This window comes from Artemia franciscana, chromosome 14 (assembly GCF_032884065.1).
Source record: "Artemia franciscana chromosome 14, ASM3288406v1, whole genome shotgun sequence".
NCBI lineage: Eukaryota > Metazoa > Arthropoda > Branchiopoda > Anostraca > Artemiidae > Artemia > Artemia franciscana.
In genome coordinates, this window is record NC_088876.1 from 6,953,901 (window position 1) to 6,972,980 (window position 19,080).

Genomic DNA, 19,080 nt, shown 5'->3' on the forward strand with positions numbered 1-19,080 from the left:
AAGGACAACTCATTCCCCCAAAAATGTGATTTTGACCTTTTTTGCTTTTGTAAATAGAAACAAAGATATCTTTTGGCGTTCATTTGATGCAAGTATTCTTTTGCATATATTACACCTTTCTAAGTGCTAAAAAAAAATGTAGCAAGAAGAACAATTACAACCAAAAAGTGAGAGTGGGGCAACGTTTCCCCCCTCCCACCAAAAAATGCTATTTTGACTTTTTTGGTTTTCTAAGTAGATACAAAGATATTTTTTGACGTTCATTCCATGTATGTATTCATTACCGTATATTACAACTTTTAACTGCAGAAACAATAATATAATAATATCAGTAAAATAAATAATATCAATAAATAAATAACAATAGTAATAAATAATATAATAAATAATTTAAATAATAAATAAATAATATAATAATATCAATAAGAATAAATAATATCAATAAGAATAATTACAACCCAAAAAAATTAGTACGACAACAAGTACAAGAAAGATAAACATAATAAGAAAGAAACCAAACAGGGTTTTAAACAAAAAATCATTGGGCATAGGGGGGAGTATGTAAAGGATATTAGAGAAAAGTAAAAAAAAGAAAATCAATGAACAAATAGCACATATACGTACGTGATCTCTTAATTTTTCAATTTTTTTTAATATAATAATATAGATTTTCATACATTTAGCATTTTAAAGAATTTTTGCTTTTTTTTTAATCCCCCTCCCCGGATGCAAAAATCTCCTGATATCTTATCATTTAAAGTTCAGAACATGTCCCAATTCTGCTCAATATGGAGAAGGGTCGGGTCTAGACGGAACAAGCACTCCGGGTGGCACGACCGGTGGCGGCAAAGCAAGCATAGATTGTAATATTTTGGGCAAAAATTGTAATATTTGCAGTATTAATGGTACTGAACTCTACATTTGCCCCCTCTCCCCTGGAGAAAAAACCTGACTCCAGCTCTGGTAGGAACCATTTATTTTAAGGAATGAACTAATAAAAATTAAGAAGAAAATAACAGAAAAATTTAAATTGAGAAAAAAAGGGAAATTAGAGATAAAAATTAAGCAATTATATTAAGTAATCAATCTAATTATAATTAAATAATGCAAGAAAAATAATTATAGGAGATAAAGACAATAATTAAGTTCAAAAACTAAATATAAACTTACAATCTGCATTTTTTAAAGACTGTTTCTTCTTTGAGGGTTTGGAAATAACTTTGATTCTTTTGCTATGAAACACTCCAATATCTTGACCGTTTCCATAGAACATTTTAACAGACAACATAAAGTGTTTCCTCTTGTCTGAGTCGGATATGAACAATGTCTTAGCCGCACAATAATGCTGAAATAAAATATATAAATTCAATTATAAATAGATACAAAAGATTATAAACCGTTTCAAAAAATATATAATATAACGGCATATGTGTTTGAGCAGTCTTTTTTGAAGAATTTTGACACAAAATTAAACTTTATCTTAAAGATCAGGGGTTGAGGAAGGTACAGTCCCCTCTTATATGCAATAGATTCTGTTTGTTTTGAATTTTGAAAATCTTATTTTCCAAAATCTTGGAGGTGGATGTGGAAATTAGTTGTTTTTTTTTTTCAAAGAAAGGAATTAAAAACGGTTTTCCCAACAAAACTATTATAAATATTGAATATACTAAAATATAAATTACGAAATTGAAATACAAATTAAAAATGGAAATGATAATAAACAAATAAACATAAATAAACAAATCAATTGATAATATACAAAACTAAATAAATTAAAGATAACAATGCTGAAATAAAATTGTGAATGCAATCAAATTTGTTATATATTTATTAAGGAAGAGGGATGACAGATTATCAAAGATCATTCTTATCGGCCATCTATCTAGGGGAGACGAAAAGGCCAGTCTGGGTGCCCGAATGGTGCGAGATGAGGCTCTAAGGAAGGATTTTAAAAAAAGTGGAACTTCTGGGGAGGAAGTAAGAGGGACCTTGAATAGATTGGAACGGAGGAGGGCAAGCAGCTTTGTTGGCCTCAGACGGCTCACAGTGAGCCGTTAGTAGTAGTCTGAATCACCTGTGTGATTCAAACACGTAGTAGATTCTTTCCTTGGCCAGCAAAATCGCAGCTGGCAGACCGTCATGTGGTACATACAGAAGTATGCGTAGCCGTGTTGGTCTCAGGCGGCTTTAGTAGTAGTTTGTTGTAGTTTAGCAGTAGTTTGTTGGCCTCAGACGGCTACTGTGCTAATGTGAGCCGTTACTTGTAGTCTCTTAGAAGTTGCATATAATTTAGCACAATAAAGAAGATCGTCTTTACAGGCAGAATCTTATAGGGTAGTTTTCATAAGAGAGAGAAAGCAAATAAGACCAGAGAAAATGGATCGAACCAGTCCATAGACGTTGCTTTACATAAAAAAAGAGGTTGGTTCACAAAGAAAAACTATATAAGATCAGGGAAAACAAATTGAACCAATCCATAGATGTTGCTTACTTAGAATTTGCTTCAGATAGAGAAATCATACAAGATCAGAGAAAACGAATTGAACCGATCCATAGGAGTTGCTTTACATAGAGAAAGGCAAACCAGACAAAAATAAAACTTTCCTAAACAAAAATGTCACATAGCACCTTTTGAATTATGACAGCCAATGTTCAGCAAAGGCAAAAGGGGGACAAAAGAAGAGAGAAAAAAAAACCCTACTACTTGTGCTTTAATTCTATGGCTTTAATACTTTAATTCTATACTTCCTTCTTTTCTTTCCGTGAGAGAAGTAATATTTCAGTAGTTTTCTACTACTATTACTACTAACAACTCACTGCAGCACCAAGCCACCTGAGTCCAACACAGGTACGCATGCTCCTTCTCCATCCTAATCTATTAAAAGCCTCCCCCTTTACAACCTCCTAGGAAGTTCCTATTTCCTTTAAATATTCCTTTACGCAATCCTCCCACCCCAACAGCGGACGACCTGCTTTCCATTTAGCCCTAGACGGTTGGCCGAAAAGGACAAAGGTTAAAATTTAGCCTTATGTTTTAAACAAATGATATGACAAAACCTAAACTATATAAATACTTGCATTTGAATTAGCTCATTGAAAATGATCCTTACGGACAACGTATGGACCACGGATTAATATAGATCATAGAATATTTACGCTTCTCCCAATCTGACATATACAATATTTTTGGGGAATATGGCAATACTGACATAAAACAAAATTCCATAGAAACAGTTATGTTTGTATTTTACAGTATTCAAGGAAAACCGTGAGAAACTCTCCATCTGTTGAGTCCTTAGTTATTGATTGTAAAGTTTTACTGCCATTAATTCATACTCAAATCTACCAAAACTAGATATATCAAAAGAGATCTAGATAGATCTACCATCTAGATAGATCTAGATCTATCTATAGATCTAGATATATCAAGATAGATCTACCAAAACTAGATACATCACGATAGATCTAAATAGATCTACTATCTAGATAGATCTACATCTAGATCTAGATATATCAAGATAGATCTACCAAAACTTGGTATATCAAGAACTAAATGCAACACTTGCAGCAGCAACATAGCATCTTTTATGAAAAAAAAATCCAAAATCTTAATTTACAGAAATTGATTCCTTTTTTTTAACATTTCACAAAACAACAATTCAATAAAACAAACATAGCTACTACTAGAAGATCAAATGACCTCTGCAGAGTGGTTCAATTAATTAATTAAATCGCATAATCAGAAGACAAAAAAAACATGAAGTTCACAACGAACCTGCTCGGACCCTGCATCTAGACGAAGTCTATTGTAATCCCTAGTGCTGTCCTGAAGGCTATTTCAGAGATTGGCACTCGCATGACGAAACACATGAGCTGACCTCGCGGTATTTCTCTTCTCATATACGAGACTCGACCAGAAACCCAGTAGTAAGAAGCAGCATCAATAATTTCCACTATTTTGTTTCACAAAAAAAGGAAAAAAAATCCATTCAAGGATCTTAACAAGACTGGGTTGAACTTTCCCCAATTTAATCATTTTTTAAGAGGAGACTGAATTCCTTCAGCGAATGACCTCTTCTAGGAAAAGGAGGGAGGGAGGGCCTCTTCTAGGATCCTTTTGGCGAGTACAACAAAAAAGATATGCATACTTTACAACTCTTTTTTAGCTAGCTTTCAGCAGAAACAACCTTAATTAATTTAGGCTACAATATCAACGTCCTTTCCGCTTAAATTGTACTGCTACGAAAAACTCTAAGAAACAACGAAAATCGGAACTGACGTATTAAGAGGCGCTAACAACCTTTTGTCTCCAAGTGCGACGTTTCTGGATCATTCTACGAAAATATACCGTCGAATGACACCGTTTAAATACACCGTAAAAAAACACCGAAAACAACGTTCGAATTATCATTTAAAACTTAAAACAAGCATGACAATGCAAATTAATATAGTAAAGAAATTAGTTAAAAAATATAATATTACATTAAAAAAAATAGTAAAATTGTTATTAACAGTTTATTCTTAAATGAAGAAAATTTTATGAGCTTGCTTTTTTATTTCTCGATTTTTTTTATTACGCGCTCAAAATTCATCAAAATCTCTCTCAATCTAAATATCATATTATTACATTATTATATATTATATTATATACATATTATTAGTAATCCTTAGTTATCCCGACCACACTCAAGAAGTGAAGTGAGGATAATCATTATGAAATATACCAAATATGATGAGAACATTATACTTTAGAAACAAAATTAGGGAAGCTCCAACGGAGAATTATGGAAAGCAGAAAGAGCTACAACACAGAATTATGAGAACGCATTATATTAAATATCTAACCTAACCAACTCTATATATTAAATATTTAAATAAATATACCTGTATAGCAGTTTATTTCACTACGAATAATTTAATTATCTTCAAAGGCACACAGAGAAGCCGGTTTTACTCAGATCAAGAACTTATGTGTGGTCGGTATAACTAGTAAGTACCATATTATTGTACTATTAATTATTAAATTAAATTAATTATTAAATTAAATTAATTATTAAACTACAATTGTTCATAACAATTTTTCAGTTAGCTCAAGAAAACCTAATTTTTAGTAAATTGTCACCAACACTTTTTTGTTAGAGCAGCAAAAGCAAACCAAACGTTGGGGGGGGGGGGAAATAAAAAATAATACCTTACCTTTCCATTCAAGTCTAACTGCTGCATATCTTGATCTGAATTACCGATGCCAATAAAGGCACACAGCTGAGACGCCGCTTCAGGGTCCGGTGAGCCATTAGCCGTTGACTCTCGCTGTATCATCTCCCTCCGCCTCCGCCAACCATCTCCATAGAGGTATATACACGGGGGTGGACAGAAAAATCGTTTTTCATTGCCATAAGACTTTTGTGCCACTTTGGCATGGAGTATCACTAGCACCATATCTCCTCTTTCTTGAAGGTATCGGACCATAGCATCACGAGTTAATCGCTGTTCTTTTGGCCGATAAAGCGGAGGCCTGTCAAAGTAAATAGTATGTAATACTTTCAAAAGAGGAAAAAATATACAAAAAAACAATCTGTAAAAATTCGCAAAAATTTGAACATTAAGAGAATATAATTACATAAAAATTTATGTAATTTTATATATATATATATATATATATATATATATATATATATATATATATATATATATATATATATATATATATATATATATATATATATATATATATAAAAAATATGTATATATATATATATATTAAAAAATATATATATATAAAACATATATTATAATATATATAATACATATATTATATATATATATATATAATATATATAATATATTATATATATAATATATATAATATATATAATATATATAATATAATATAATATAATATAATATATATATGTATATATATAATATAATATAATATATATATATGTATATATATATATATATATATATATATATAGATATATATATATATATATATATATATATATATATATATATATATATATATATATATATATATATATATATAACATATTTTTCCCAAAATAAATTGTAAACTTTTGATGGGAATAAAAAGGTAAAAAAAAACAATAATAAAACCTAGAAAATAAAAATAAAATTAAAAAATAGGCTTACAGAGCATTGTACTTATTCGAGGCAAAAAAAAACATATAACAATAAAATTTTTAAAATAAAATAAAATTCTTAAGGTAAAAATATACCTTACATTTTACTATTCCCCCCAAGGCTCATTTAAAGAAGAGGGTATGCCTGTATATGTATATGTATAGCTAAGCATATATGCTAAGCATAACTTATGCTGTCTGGTGAAAGATTATTCTAAATATAACTGCTTAATTTCTACTGAATTTTTTGAAGCGACAAAAGAAAATAACATAATGTAAGTTTTTGCTTGAACATAGCTGACGCTGTTTATTAAAAGACTATATTTTTGAATTGAATTATTTTGTCTTTATAAAAGAAGTCGCAACAAAACAAATACAACATAACATTGAATCTGAATTTTGTAATATAATGTTTTTTAAAAATTAATTAAAAATTTTGATTATTTTCCCAATATACTCGAAAATTGAAATTTTGGAAAGATAGTAAACTGCAGTACTGTTTTCCCTTTTATAGCTGCTTCTAAACATCACGCAGTTTTTTTTTCAGACAAAATAGCTAAAAAAAAATTTAATGTAAGAATTATGTAAGGGGCTTCAAAAGAGTGTTTGACACTGTCTAGAAAACCAAAGCCTTTTGCACAATATATTGTTAAATTTTTTACTTTTTTTTAATGTTCCATTTAATTATAATTTAATTTAATTTAATAATAATTTAATTAATAATTTCAATTTTATTTCCGTTATTCTCGTAACGAAAATCGTAAATTGTTCTTCTTGATAATTGAACCTTTTAGCTAATTTTGACATGAAAATTTTTGATGTTTAAGTGAAAAATCTCTGAAATAATATCCAAAAAGTAAAACTGAGCTTATTTCCAAATATGTGTTCAACAAAAGTGGTTGTCATTTGTGCATAATGGGTTACATCATTGGCAACACTGATAATGATATTATGATACATGTTATATGTCATAAAGAATTGAAGAGCTAGAAAACAATTTTTAATAAAACTTTTATGGCGGCAACCACACTGCAAATGTTTCTACTATTTACTCTATTACTATTTACTATTTACTATTACTTATTTACTATTACTTATTACTTTATTACTTATTACTTATTTACTTAATTACTTATTTACTATTTTCTACTAATTTTAGTCTGAGAGTCTTATAGAATTACGAATGATCAATTATCAATTATCATTATCAATTATCAGTTATCAGTATCATTATCAGTTATGTTATATCGTTATCAGTTATCAGTATCAGTATCATTATCATTATCATTATCAGTATCAGTATCAATGATATTATCTACATTGTTGCTTCATTAATTTTTGTAACACAGACAAAATTTTTGTTAGTTTTGAAAATCTTTGATACAATATTCATAAAAAGAAACCGGAGCATATTTAAAAAAAGGTGTTAAAAATACTTTCGATGGATTAACTAGTGTATTAGGTAATTAACTAGTGTAACTAGTTAATGAATTAACTAGTGTAACTGGTGTAATTTATCAACTATATTGCTTCTTTTTTGACAATTTTTTTTGACAAATTTTTTTTTGACATAACCCAAGTAGAGTTGGACCAAAAATGCAAAAAAATTTAAATCTGCACCATTCTTCATGACTTCAGGTAAAAAAAATCATTCGTACAAAATAGGTTATATCACTTGCAACACTTTAGCACTATTACAAGCAATGGCGTTAACCGTTCAAAAAATGTATAGCAAACTCCATTTCTATTGTGCCATATTTTTAGCGTTTTATTAGTAGGTGGCCAAAACTGTATCGACTAGGTAATTTTCTACGAGCCACCTGCTAGTAGGTGGCTAGACGTTAGTAGTGAGCCAAACCACTGAATACTGGTTTTACATAAACGGTTGAAAACTTACCCATATCTGTCGAATGGTACAGGTGGCGAGGGGGTTGATAGAGGCGAAGGTGGAGCCTGAAGGGTTGGTGCCATCCCCGCCACCGCCAGCGGATGCTGGCTAATCACGCTGTCACCGTTCACTTTGTCTGGTGGCGTTAAACTACCAGGAATCATTTGACTATGACCATCTACAAAACAAAAATAATTAAATTCAAACTAAATAATAATTAAACTAAAAGGAATCAGATAAAAAAGCAGCCACCTTGAAATATAGCAAAAAAATTAATTAACATAATCTACTAGCTCTTTAATAATTAATTTTATCCAATTGATAACTCAATCTTATATTGTATATTATAATTTATTTATACATATTTATATACATCTATATATATATATATATATATATATATATATATATATATATATATATATATATATATATATATATATATATATATATATTAACTCTATCTTATATTACTTGACCAGCCATTTTTGACTTTTCTGGTCAATTTTGGAATTCGACTTTACTACAGAGCAAAAAAACATCTTCAGAAGCAAATTTCGATTATATCAGAAACACATTTCAAGATTTTGAGTGACTAACATATTACTTTAATTACAACCTAGGGGTTCTTTCACACTACGACACAGAACCTTGTATATAAGCATAACTTACAACTTTATGGTATGTCATGTAATTTTACGGAGCAAATTTTTTGTCAGTAACGTCGGCAGTGCCAAGTAGGTTCGTACTCTATGTAAGCTTTTACGTCAATAAAGCTTATGTTATGGAAAACCCAAAATAGGAGCAGCAATGTGGAATTCCTGCATGTTCCAACTAAATTAACAAATTTTCCGCATAAAGCCGTCTCGCTTGCTCACGGCTTGAATCTCAATATCATTCCACATTTCAGTTTTCGAAGAGTTTATTTATGATGATACTGATTATATTGAATGATGATTATGATGCTCTTTATGATTCTTTCGTTAGCCTAATGTAAAGGGACTTGTTTCAATACGAAATGGTATACTTAATACAACGTAGCTTAACAACTTAGCACATAAAAGTTACGTATGCAGTATGAAAACGGCTTAATCCCATAACCATATAAGTGAGGAGACAAACTAACTAGAATAAGTGTGTCAAAACATAAGATGGACATCCACAACCACATACAAGTCAGTTAGGCATCAAGTCCAGACGATTGCCCCCTTTAATCAGAAAAATCTCCCTCTTGTTCTTCTGTTCACCAAACTACTAAAATATTACTTATCTGTTGAAACAAGGAACTTCACATTTTCCTGTTTTCAAATTTTACTGAAGATGGTTTGGGTGGATTCACTCTCAAATATAAAACTTTTCACGTAGATATCCAATTTGTATGTATAATAATCCTCATCCACCCAAAATTCTACAATAAAATTATTGTTAAAAGCCCATGAAAACAAACCTACATCTGATCAAAAATTTCGGATGAATAATTGAATATTGCCCTATATTTAAACTCCAGTCTAAAACTTTAGTTTTAAAGCAGAAAAAATGAAAAAAAAACTTTACAAATATTCTCAATATCAACCAATAACAAAACTATGTGAATCAAATATGAACAGCAGTTAATTAAAAAAACGTTTCCAGAAAATGAAGTTTTTAAAATAAAAGTAAAGAGTCATATTTAAAATCGAAGACGGAAAGAAAACCAAGTCATAGAATAATTAAGCCCAACCTTTAGTTTTCAGACAATACTATACAGAACAGAAATCAATTTTTACATGCATAAATAGCTCGGTTTGGTAAGCAAGACTGTATACAAAGATTAACATTATACGGAGTCCCAAAAGTACTGCAAACTGCAAAACTTGCGTTACTGCAAAATCCTGAATATTAGAGAAACCAAGGATTTGCCAAAGCATAACAGTAAAAGCCCTGAAAAACGGTAGTGAATAATCACTTTTAAAAAAGTCGAAAAGTCATCAATAATTACAAACATACTCTGGACCATTTAGACCAAGTACCAAGGACAGTGAAAATTAAACCTGATTGTATTGCTGAATGAAAATTTACACAACTATGTATTTCTTTTAAAATTGGGAAAACTTGGGAATTCCAATTTTTAATGAAAAAAACAAATTATTAATGTTTGACTTTTTGCAGAAAAGAGTTGTCAAATGCAACTGATTAGTTCTGCTCATTTATTGCCACTATTCAACGTGGCAACACTGACGAAAAATGCCGTATTGCCTTAAAGACTTCATGATTTTCAAATAACTAAAAAAAAATCTTGGAAAATCGCAACTATGTCCTTTATATATGGTCCTTTATCATATAATCTCCATGGTACTTTCAGCCTGTGGTTATCCACCAAGGATTTCACAATCTTTGCAGTAACATATCTTGATGTTGTAATAACATATATACACTTTAGCTAATTAAAGTAAAAAATTTTTTAAAAATATTTCCTTTTGAAAGTTAATGTAATCTACACATTAAAATTTTGTCAACGTCTATTTTCTAATCAAAGACATAGCTAAATATTTCCTCGATTTGTTGCAGGTGCTTTCGTTCAACACCTGCTCTCAATTCGGCGATCCTAACAAATTGCAGTGAATATTAGCATATTTTAGTACGTTTGGCAGATACAGATTTAGCCGCGCATGTCTCTATTTTAAGCCCCCATTTAAAAAAGTCTAGTTATTTGATCTCTGTATACTGAATACTCGAGGTATTTTCCAATACCCAATACTTTAACATACCTGATAGGTAAGGTCTTATCAAGCAGTTTGTGGTAACGAACTGTAAATAAGGAGCGACCCGGCTCGATGGTAACCAAAACTCTAAGATGGAATTTTGATACCAATAGATATATCAAAAGAATCAGCTTTTTATGCTGATTTCAATTATTTTCTTTAACTTTAGTCATGCCCAGTAAAGGGTACGAGCCTGAAAATATTTGCCTGGTTTTTGAAAAAGGGGGAAACACCCTCTAAAACTCTATTGATCTTAATGAAAATCCCACCATTAGATTCAGCGTATCAGATAACCCTGCTGTATGGATTTCAAGATTTTATCTAAAAATGTGGAATTTCGAAATTTTTTTAAACCTAAAGAAAGATCACGGATGCGTGTTTCTTTGTTTGTTATTTATTTATTTTTTTCGTTGTTTTTTTTTTCAGGGGGGTAATCGTCCAATTCAGTGGTCCTAGAATATCGGTAGAGGGCTCAATGGAATGGAAATTAAAAGTTATAGTGCTCTTTTTATGTGAACAAAAAAAAGAGGGCAACTAGGCCCTCTAGCCCCTTTTTTCTCAAAATAGTCCGATCAAAGTTTCGAGATAACCATTTTGTTCACCATAGCTGAAAGACCCAATAAATATGCCTTTGGGTATAACATGACCAACCCTCCCGCAGCCCCAGGGAAAAGTCTAGGTAATTAGATTTGCCCATTGTTTGCTTATAGTTTTTGCTATTGGGATGTATGCTTACATTTTTGGGTGGAGGGACAAATTTTCTGCCAGGGTTTTTTCCACGGGGGAATTTTCCAAGGGAGGAAGGTTTCCAGGGATTGTACTTGTCGGGAAAAATTAACACAGGGGGAGTTTGCCAGAATTCTTATACAAAATTCTTTTTATATGTCTTGCTTTCTCTTTTCCTTCTCAATTTAACGCACGGAGTTGTTAAGAGTAATTATCCGGGGTAAATTTTCACCGGAATTGAATTGTCTAGAGGATATTTGCGTAAGGAGGGGGTTTCTCGGTGGAGGTGAGGCCAAACTTCCTGGTAACATTAAAAAACGATAAGAAATTAAATAAAAAAACAAGTTTTTCAACTGAAAGTAAGGTACAACATTTAAACTTAAAACGAACAGAAATTATAACGTATATGAGGGGGGTTGTCCCCTCCTCAAGACGTCGCTATTTACACTAAAGTTTTAATTTTGCAGAATTCTTTAAGAATGACTACTGAAACACAAGGGTCGCTTAACTAGAAAAATAAGACGCATTTTTAAAAGTATTAAAAGAATAGCGTAAAGAGTGAGATGTTGAGTGGGGAAAGCCCCTTCATATACATAATAGTTTCTGTTAGTTTTAAGTTTTACCGTTGCACCTTACTTTCAGTTGAAAAAACCTGTTTGTTTTTTTACATAATCCAGATAGGATCTAAAATTGTGTTGATAATGAAAAGAGTAAAAGATAGAAAAAAAATTCTTTAATTCAAAGCATTTTTAAGATGTTTGATTGAGTCGCTCAGAATCGCCAATAAAACGGTACAACTGTGCTACGTTGGCAACGCTGCAGAGCAGGTGTGAGCTTCGAAACAGGCGTTGATAAAAAAAAACTATATGTGTATGCTATATTACATTTTAGATATTTTAATATAATCTTTTTTTTACGTTCACTAGAAGTTTGTACACATTTTTGGGACAAAACTTCGTTTTGAAATAAAACAACTGCAGAATGATGCCTAACTGACACCGTACCAAAAACCAATAACCCAAGATAAGGGTGTATCCAGGATTTTTGTTCAGGGGGGATGTTTTTTCTCATGGGGGGAACTTTACACAACTGTTTGTATACATTTTTGTTACTTTTTTAGGAATCAGACAAAAGTTCCGGGAAAGGGGTTCATACCCAGTAACCCCCCTCCTGGATACGACCTTGCCCAAGACATTCACATATATATTTTTCTTACATCGTCCATAGTTGGGGGATATCACCTTCACATCTGCATTACTTTGCCAATCTGCCAAGAGAAGAAATAGTTGAAATTATATATTTCATTATAATTATTAACACCTATCTTATTACTAGTATATTGATAAATGCTATGTATATCCCTCTAAAGATCTTATAAATAGAATTCTGTAAATTTGTCGAAAATCACAATGAACTAGCAATGGTACAACACCAAAACACCGTATGGGCGCCCACGCCCTAGACACAATATGTACTGTAATGCATAAATACCTGGTCGTTCTAGATCAACATGGATAGGGGAGGGGAATAACCCCTATCCATATGCTATGTACGAGAATAACATTGCGGCGGTTAAGGTAGGATATGAGGTTAGTAGCTGGCTTCGATTGAATCAGGAGTCAAGCAGGGTTACGTGATATTCCATTTATAAGGATCATTTTAAAGGACTTTGTCCTAAAGAACACGGCAAAGTCTATGGGAGATCATGAAATCAAACGGGGAAGTAAAATTCTCATAGACTAAGATTATGCTGATAATTTCCATGTCTTAGATAAAAATGTTAACAAAATGAATGAATTTTGGGGGCTTTTGAGAGTGCAAGAATAGGTTTGAAAATTAACATTAAGAAGACTAAGTGAATAAGACTGAGAATAATTGAAGCTGAAGAGGTGATGCTGAGTAATGACAAGATCGATCAAGTGGATAGACTCAAGTGAATCAAGTAGTTAGATAGGTATCATTGTTGGTAAAGACGGTTTATGCACTGAAGATTTAAAAAAGAGAATAGTCAAGGCCAAGGGTGTGCTTCCACACTTAAAAAGTTTGAAAAAATACTCAAACTTGATACATCTCTCCTTCTTGTCCGATTTCTCCAAATATACGGACTATACAGGTTTATGGACAATAGCTCAATAGCTCATTCGAGGAATTAGAAGCTCATTCTAATTGCTCATTCGAGGAATTCGAGGAAGCTCATTCGAGGAATAGAAGCTTCACAATTGCCCATAGCTTGGTTCCGAAATTACGCAAGGGTACGGAATGTATTTAGTAACGTAAGATCTACAATCATTTGAGTGCAAGTTTACCCTTTTATCAATAAACGGAAGACTTCTTTCCTTCTGTATTCCTGACATTTCTTGGCTTTTGAATGATAGGGGGGTCAATCAAATTTTTAAATGGAGCTTAAAAGTTGATGTCTTTGAACTTCGCATCCAGGCCTATAGCGGCTATGAGGAGGGACATATTTATTAACCCTATTTTTTTACGATAAAGGAAAATAAGACTTTTTTTTTACTTGGCAGGAGCTTGAGAGCATGACAATGGAAATTTTGTGGTAAATACAATTACTGAGGTTTGCATAAATATCGACTGTTCAAAATCAATTCCCTAAATAAAGTGAGTTTTGGGCAATTAAAGTTTCAAGTTGCAAGTTTAAACAAGGTTGCATATAATGAGGTTTTAATAGGGACAAATGAATTGATAAGCGAAACCGATCAAAATGTAACATTCATTTACCTAAAACCCTGAAAAAAAGCTCTAATATATTTCGATTTGACATACCCATATTAGTAAAGAGTACAGATTACTTTACCATATTCACCCATGCTAACTAGAAATAATTTTAAGAAATTATAGATATGATTTTAAGACTAATTATTTCTAACTAGAAAAATTTCGAGAAAGATAATCATCACCAAACTTGTTTGACATTTTCCATGAAAGGAAAGGTTCTTTCTGCTTCTCTAGTTTAATCTTATGACGATACAACAATTTTGCGCCGCGCGCAAAAGCCGCACTCTATTTATCGTGCGGCTAGTTTCCTCCTAGTTCTTACTTAGCCCTCAATGCAACGCCGAGAAGGTATAGAAAATGTTTCATACCTTAGTTATTGGGGCTCTTCAATAGTTTAGTTCCTCCTCTTTCATATTTTTGTTCCCATTTCAACTTTTTCGGTTCTATTTCTGGATTCCTGATTCCAGAGGCGTAATTTCCTGTGGAGCAGGACACAACTGCCCCTCCCAGACTTCGGTTTGCTCCCCCAGACCCCAGTTTGCCCCCGAGCTGAAATTTAGTTTCTTCCAAAATCTTGTCAGAACTAAGCCTGCATAATTCAAGCATCAACAGAAACAGATCAGTTGTTTAGCACAAATTTATCTTTATAGTACTATAAAATACCTTTATAGTACTTTTATAGTACCTTTATGGTACCAAATAGCTCATTTTTTAGTTTTTATTTTCGTTTTCGCTTGATTTTGGAAAATTGGCTCCAACCCCCCCCCCCCCAAGATTTTGATGAAACTACGCCACTGCCTGATTCTGCTGCATTTGCTTGTGTAAAGTGTGTTTAAAGTGTGTATTTTACCAATTTACCCCTCTCTTTTCTCCCCCTTTTTCTTCACCCATTGTCATCCTTACTATTTGGTTTTGGCCCTTTCATATGTCTTAATTTATTTTTGTTGTTATTACTGATTTGATCGTTTTGTCTGGCTCTATCTATTGGGAACCAGGCGCGGATTGCTGATGAATATGATGACCCAATTTATTGGCGGCCAACCCTTTAGGGCCCAACAAAAAGCAGGTCATACCCGAATGGGATGAAGTCGCAAGGAAAGATTTAAGGGAAATGGGAACTTCCTGGGAGGGTGAAAAGAGGGAGGCTCTGAATAGGTTGATATGGAAGAGGAGCGTGCGTAGCTTTGTTGACTTAAGGCGGTTTGGTGCTGCAGTAGTCTGTTAGTAATAATAGTGGTACTATTAATAAAGAATGCTACAGCTCCTACTACTAACAGCTCACTACAGCACCAAGTCCTCTAAGGTCAACACATCTGCTCAATTTCTTTCTCTACCTCAAATTAATGAAAACTCATCATTGCAAATCTACCAGTCCTAGAAACCATTACGCATCTAGAAATCAAAAATAAATAAGTACATTCCATCATATCCTCATGTTCTTTGAAGAACCTTTTTGCATGTTTCGACAAAGCATCGTTCTGTAGAACCCCTCACCTTTCCCCGACTAGTTCATGGGAAGTTCCAGGTGTATATTGAGAGCCCATTTAATATCCCATCTTTCAACTTTGTTTATCCATTTCCGTAAACTAACAAATGGTTCCATGAGTGCTGGAGATAGAAAAGATATCTTAATGTCCTTAAACACTTCTTATGTCCTTTCTATGAAGAAAATTTAGAGAGTAGTTCAAAACGGAATAAGAGATAAATTCAATCCCGAGGAAAGTGAAAATGAGGTCCAATTATTTAAATTATTTAAGTGGAAAGATACACAACCATATACAAATTAATTGCGTAACAATTAATTAACTGCGTAAAAAATTGTAAAAAATAGGAATTCAACTTTTCACAAAAAAGACCATGATATACTGTGTTTGGTAGTAGTAAGCAACTAATGAAAAAAGAAATGTGGGTGGACAACACTTTCTGAACACTTTACACAAGCATATACAAATTAATTGCGTAACAATTAATTAGTTGCATAAAAAAAATGCATAAATTGCATAAAGCATCCCCCCAAACCCCCAGCTGAATTGCATAAAGCGTATGAATTGCATAATTACATAAACCATAACAACGCTTTACACAAGCATATACAAATTAATTGCGTAACAATTAATTAATTGCATAAAAAATTTAGAAAAAATAGGAATTCAACTTTTCACAAAAAAGACCTTGATATACTGGTCGTAGTAGGGAACTAATAAAAAAAGAAATGTGGGTGGACAATCAGCAAAAAGAAAGTCAAAAATATACGACCCCAAACAGCTTAATAAGGAGTAGCTCTCCTTTGAAGGTGTAAGTAAGCTGTCTTTGGAAATTAACAGACTGTTAATGTTTAAGTTCTTTCGGACAAAAACAATATCAAATTTAATTAATATTGTTTGGCTTATTTTTGTCGGTTCAACGTGGCAACACTGATGAAATATGAAACTACCAAAAACTTAATAATTTTGAGACAACCATAGAAAAGTCTTAGAAAATTGCGGTTTTCAGGTATAAATCGACCAAAATGAGCATAGAGGACAGAAAATGTGTTTATTTTTGTGTCCTTAGTAATCAAAGTACTGTCCTAAGCACTTTGATGTCCTTAAGTAATTCCAGTTTGGAGTCAATCTGTTGTAAATAAATATCTGTCATTTTTTAAATGTAAATAAATTGGCCCTATACTACCCATATCTTAACATACAATGACTTGATTTGGTTATACCCGGCTTGAATTTGTTAGAAAACCAAACAAAATATGGGTAATTTCGAATCTTGTTTCTAATTAGTATTATCGGCAAGTACCCATGAGTTATTAATTAATGGTAAAACCCATCTCCCATTACCGATAGTTTCAGAAGTTAAACCAACCAAACATGATCATAATTCTTTTACGATCGAACATTTATAGTTTCTTTCTCTGTGTTTTTTACCAGTTGCGCCAATTTCGAAAATGGAAGAGGGAGAGGCAAAATGTATTTTGAAAATCTAGGAGGAGGGGTCAATTTTTTAGTTTTTCGATTTCTTCAGCACAAATACGAAAAAAGGCATTTTTCAACGAAATACAACAAGATATTTTTCAAAATCCAGGGGTGGGGTAAAATGTATTTTCAAAATCTTGGGGGGAAGGGGGAGAATTTGAATTTCTTTTTACTCAATGCAATTATGAAAACGAAGGTATTTTTCAATAAAATACGAAAAAAATGTATTTCAAATCTCGATCGGGGGGGGGTCAAAAAGTCCTCCCCAGTTGGTACCCCTACTTTATCCGTTTGGTGTAGGCCACTTCGATACAATAATAAATGAAACAAACCCACTATACTAGTGGATTTCGTAGCAGTATCCAGGCTGAGTACACAAACCGTGAAAAACACACACACAGAATGAACCTGCAAATGAACAAGAAGGTTTACTTGTCTCCATTCCTTGTAGAAATTCTCCATTCCGTTAAAAGTCAGCCACACCTGGAACACTGGTGCCACGAAAAACCGTTACCCGATTTCTTCAAAAAGAAGGATTTACGGTCTAAGTAACTATTCACAATATTCTTAGCATATGGCCACGCGCCGTCGGTCCAATTTTCTAACGCAACAATAGTGACCCAAGCGTGACAATTATAAACTATTATAACAATAGCACTAGGTCTACCTGGACGTCTTTTCACCTGCTTAAAGGCAATAAAGGCAAATTCAGTATTTAAACACGTGCTGGACGAAGGCTATTAATTTCTGATTTTGTACTGGTCGCTTGGAGAAATTAATCTTTTCCAAGTTGTCTCTAACCTCTGTTAAAATGTTTGGAGGAATGCTAAGAGCATCCGACCCAAATGAACTAAGAACAAGAATAGGAGGGGTGCAGTCAGGGTCCTATTCAGGATTTTTTTTCGGGGTGAGATGGTGGAGGGTTACAAAAACAATACAAAGCGCATCAAAATTTGTTTACATTAATTTTGCTACGTTTTTACGAGTCGGACCAACATTTCGGAGAGGGGGGTCAAACCGTTCTACCTACCTGGATCCGGCCTTGTGTTGAGTATAGCTTAACTAAAACTTTGGCTCACTGAATGAGCTTAGAAGATTCACAATCCACAAACAGCCCCTAACGCAGTCGACCTTTTTACTGGCCTCTGCACACCTTTGAACGTTATGACACAATCTCAGGTCATCTTTAAGATTTAGTACAAAAATTATAGCTGAAATAAAAATTGATTTATAGCCGTGTCCAAAACATAACGGAAATATTCATAGCAATTTGAAGCGACAAAAACAAATTTTATCTTTTTGGACTTTATGTTATCTATTCCGAATTCATCTCCAAAGATACTAGATTGACCATATTACAAGAGGTAGCCTAGTTCTTTAGCCCTCTCCATCCCGCAAAAAATTATGCAAAAGATTCAAGAAAGCCTGCGAAATGCAAACACATGGATAACTAAAGGGTTCAAGACCCGAAGCCCCCCCCCCCTCAGCGTAAGCTCCTGTATGATGGTTTCTAAGAAGTTTATAAACGAAACAATAGGTTCGATATTAGTATACCAAGGATTTACTACTTAAGGGTCGTAATTTCCAACTTTAAAATTTCGCAGACCCTAATCCCTAATCGGATAAACGATCCTGCTAAAAATAGCTTCAAAAAAACTAATAAAAAATGGATAGGGTTTTATCAGCACAAGATTGGGGGCTGGGATGGCCAACATCAAAGGGTGTCTGAGAATGCCGAGTTCAAGATACTGGCGGGAGACTTAGGCCACGGGAAAGACACGAACACAGAAACAGTCCCGTAATAACTCCACACGAAAGTAGTCCAGAATAAGGGCTCTCGGGAGGGGGGGCTAGGAGCCAGGATCCAGTAGGTGATGACAAAG

At 32.8% G+C, this 19,080-nt stretch overlaps 1 protein-coding gene across 8 annotated transcripts in view; it reads right to left on the bottom strand.

Annotated features, from left to right (window-relative positions):
* The window catches only part of LOC136035251 (recombining binding protein suppressor of hairless-like), a 134,802-nt gene that overhangs the window by 26,760 nt on the left and 88,962 nt on the right, over positions 1 to 19,080 (bottom strand). For 5 of the 8 annotated variants that reach the window (XM_065716915.1, XM_065716913.1, XM_065716916.1 and 2 more), the window contains 4 exons: positions 12,718 to 12,768; positions 8,044 to 8,212; positions 5,197 to 5,515; positions 1,171 to 1,345 (listed from right to left, as the gene is read on the bottom strand). In XM_065716915.1, the coding sequence (XP_065572987.1) occupies positions 1,171 to 1,345; positions 5,197 to 5,515; positions 8,044 to 8,212; positions 12,718 to 12,768 (714 nt within the window). The remainder of the gene's footprint in view (positions 1 to 1,170; positions 1,346 to 5,196; positions 5,516 to 8,043; positions 8,213 to 12,717; positions 12,769 to 19,080) is intronic. The other 3 variants (XM_065716917.1, XM_065716914.1, XM_065716919.1) reach the window with 1 other exon arrangement.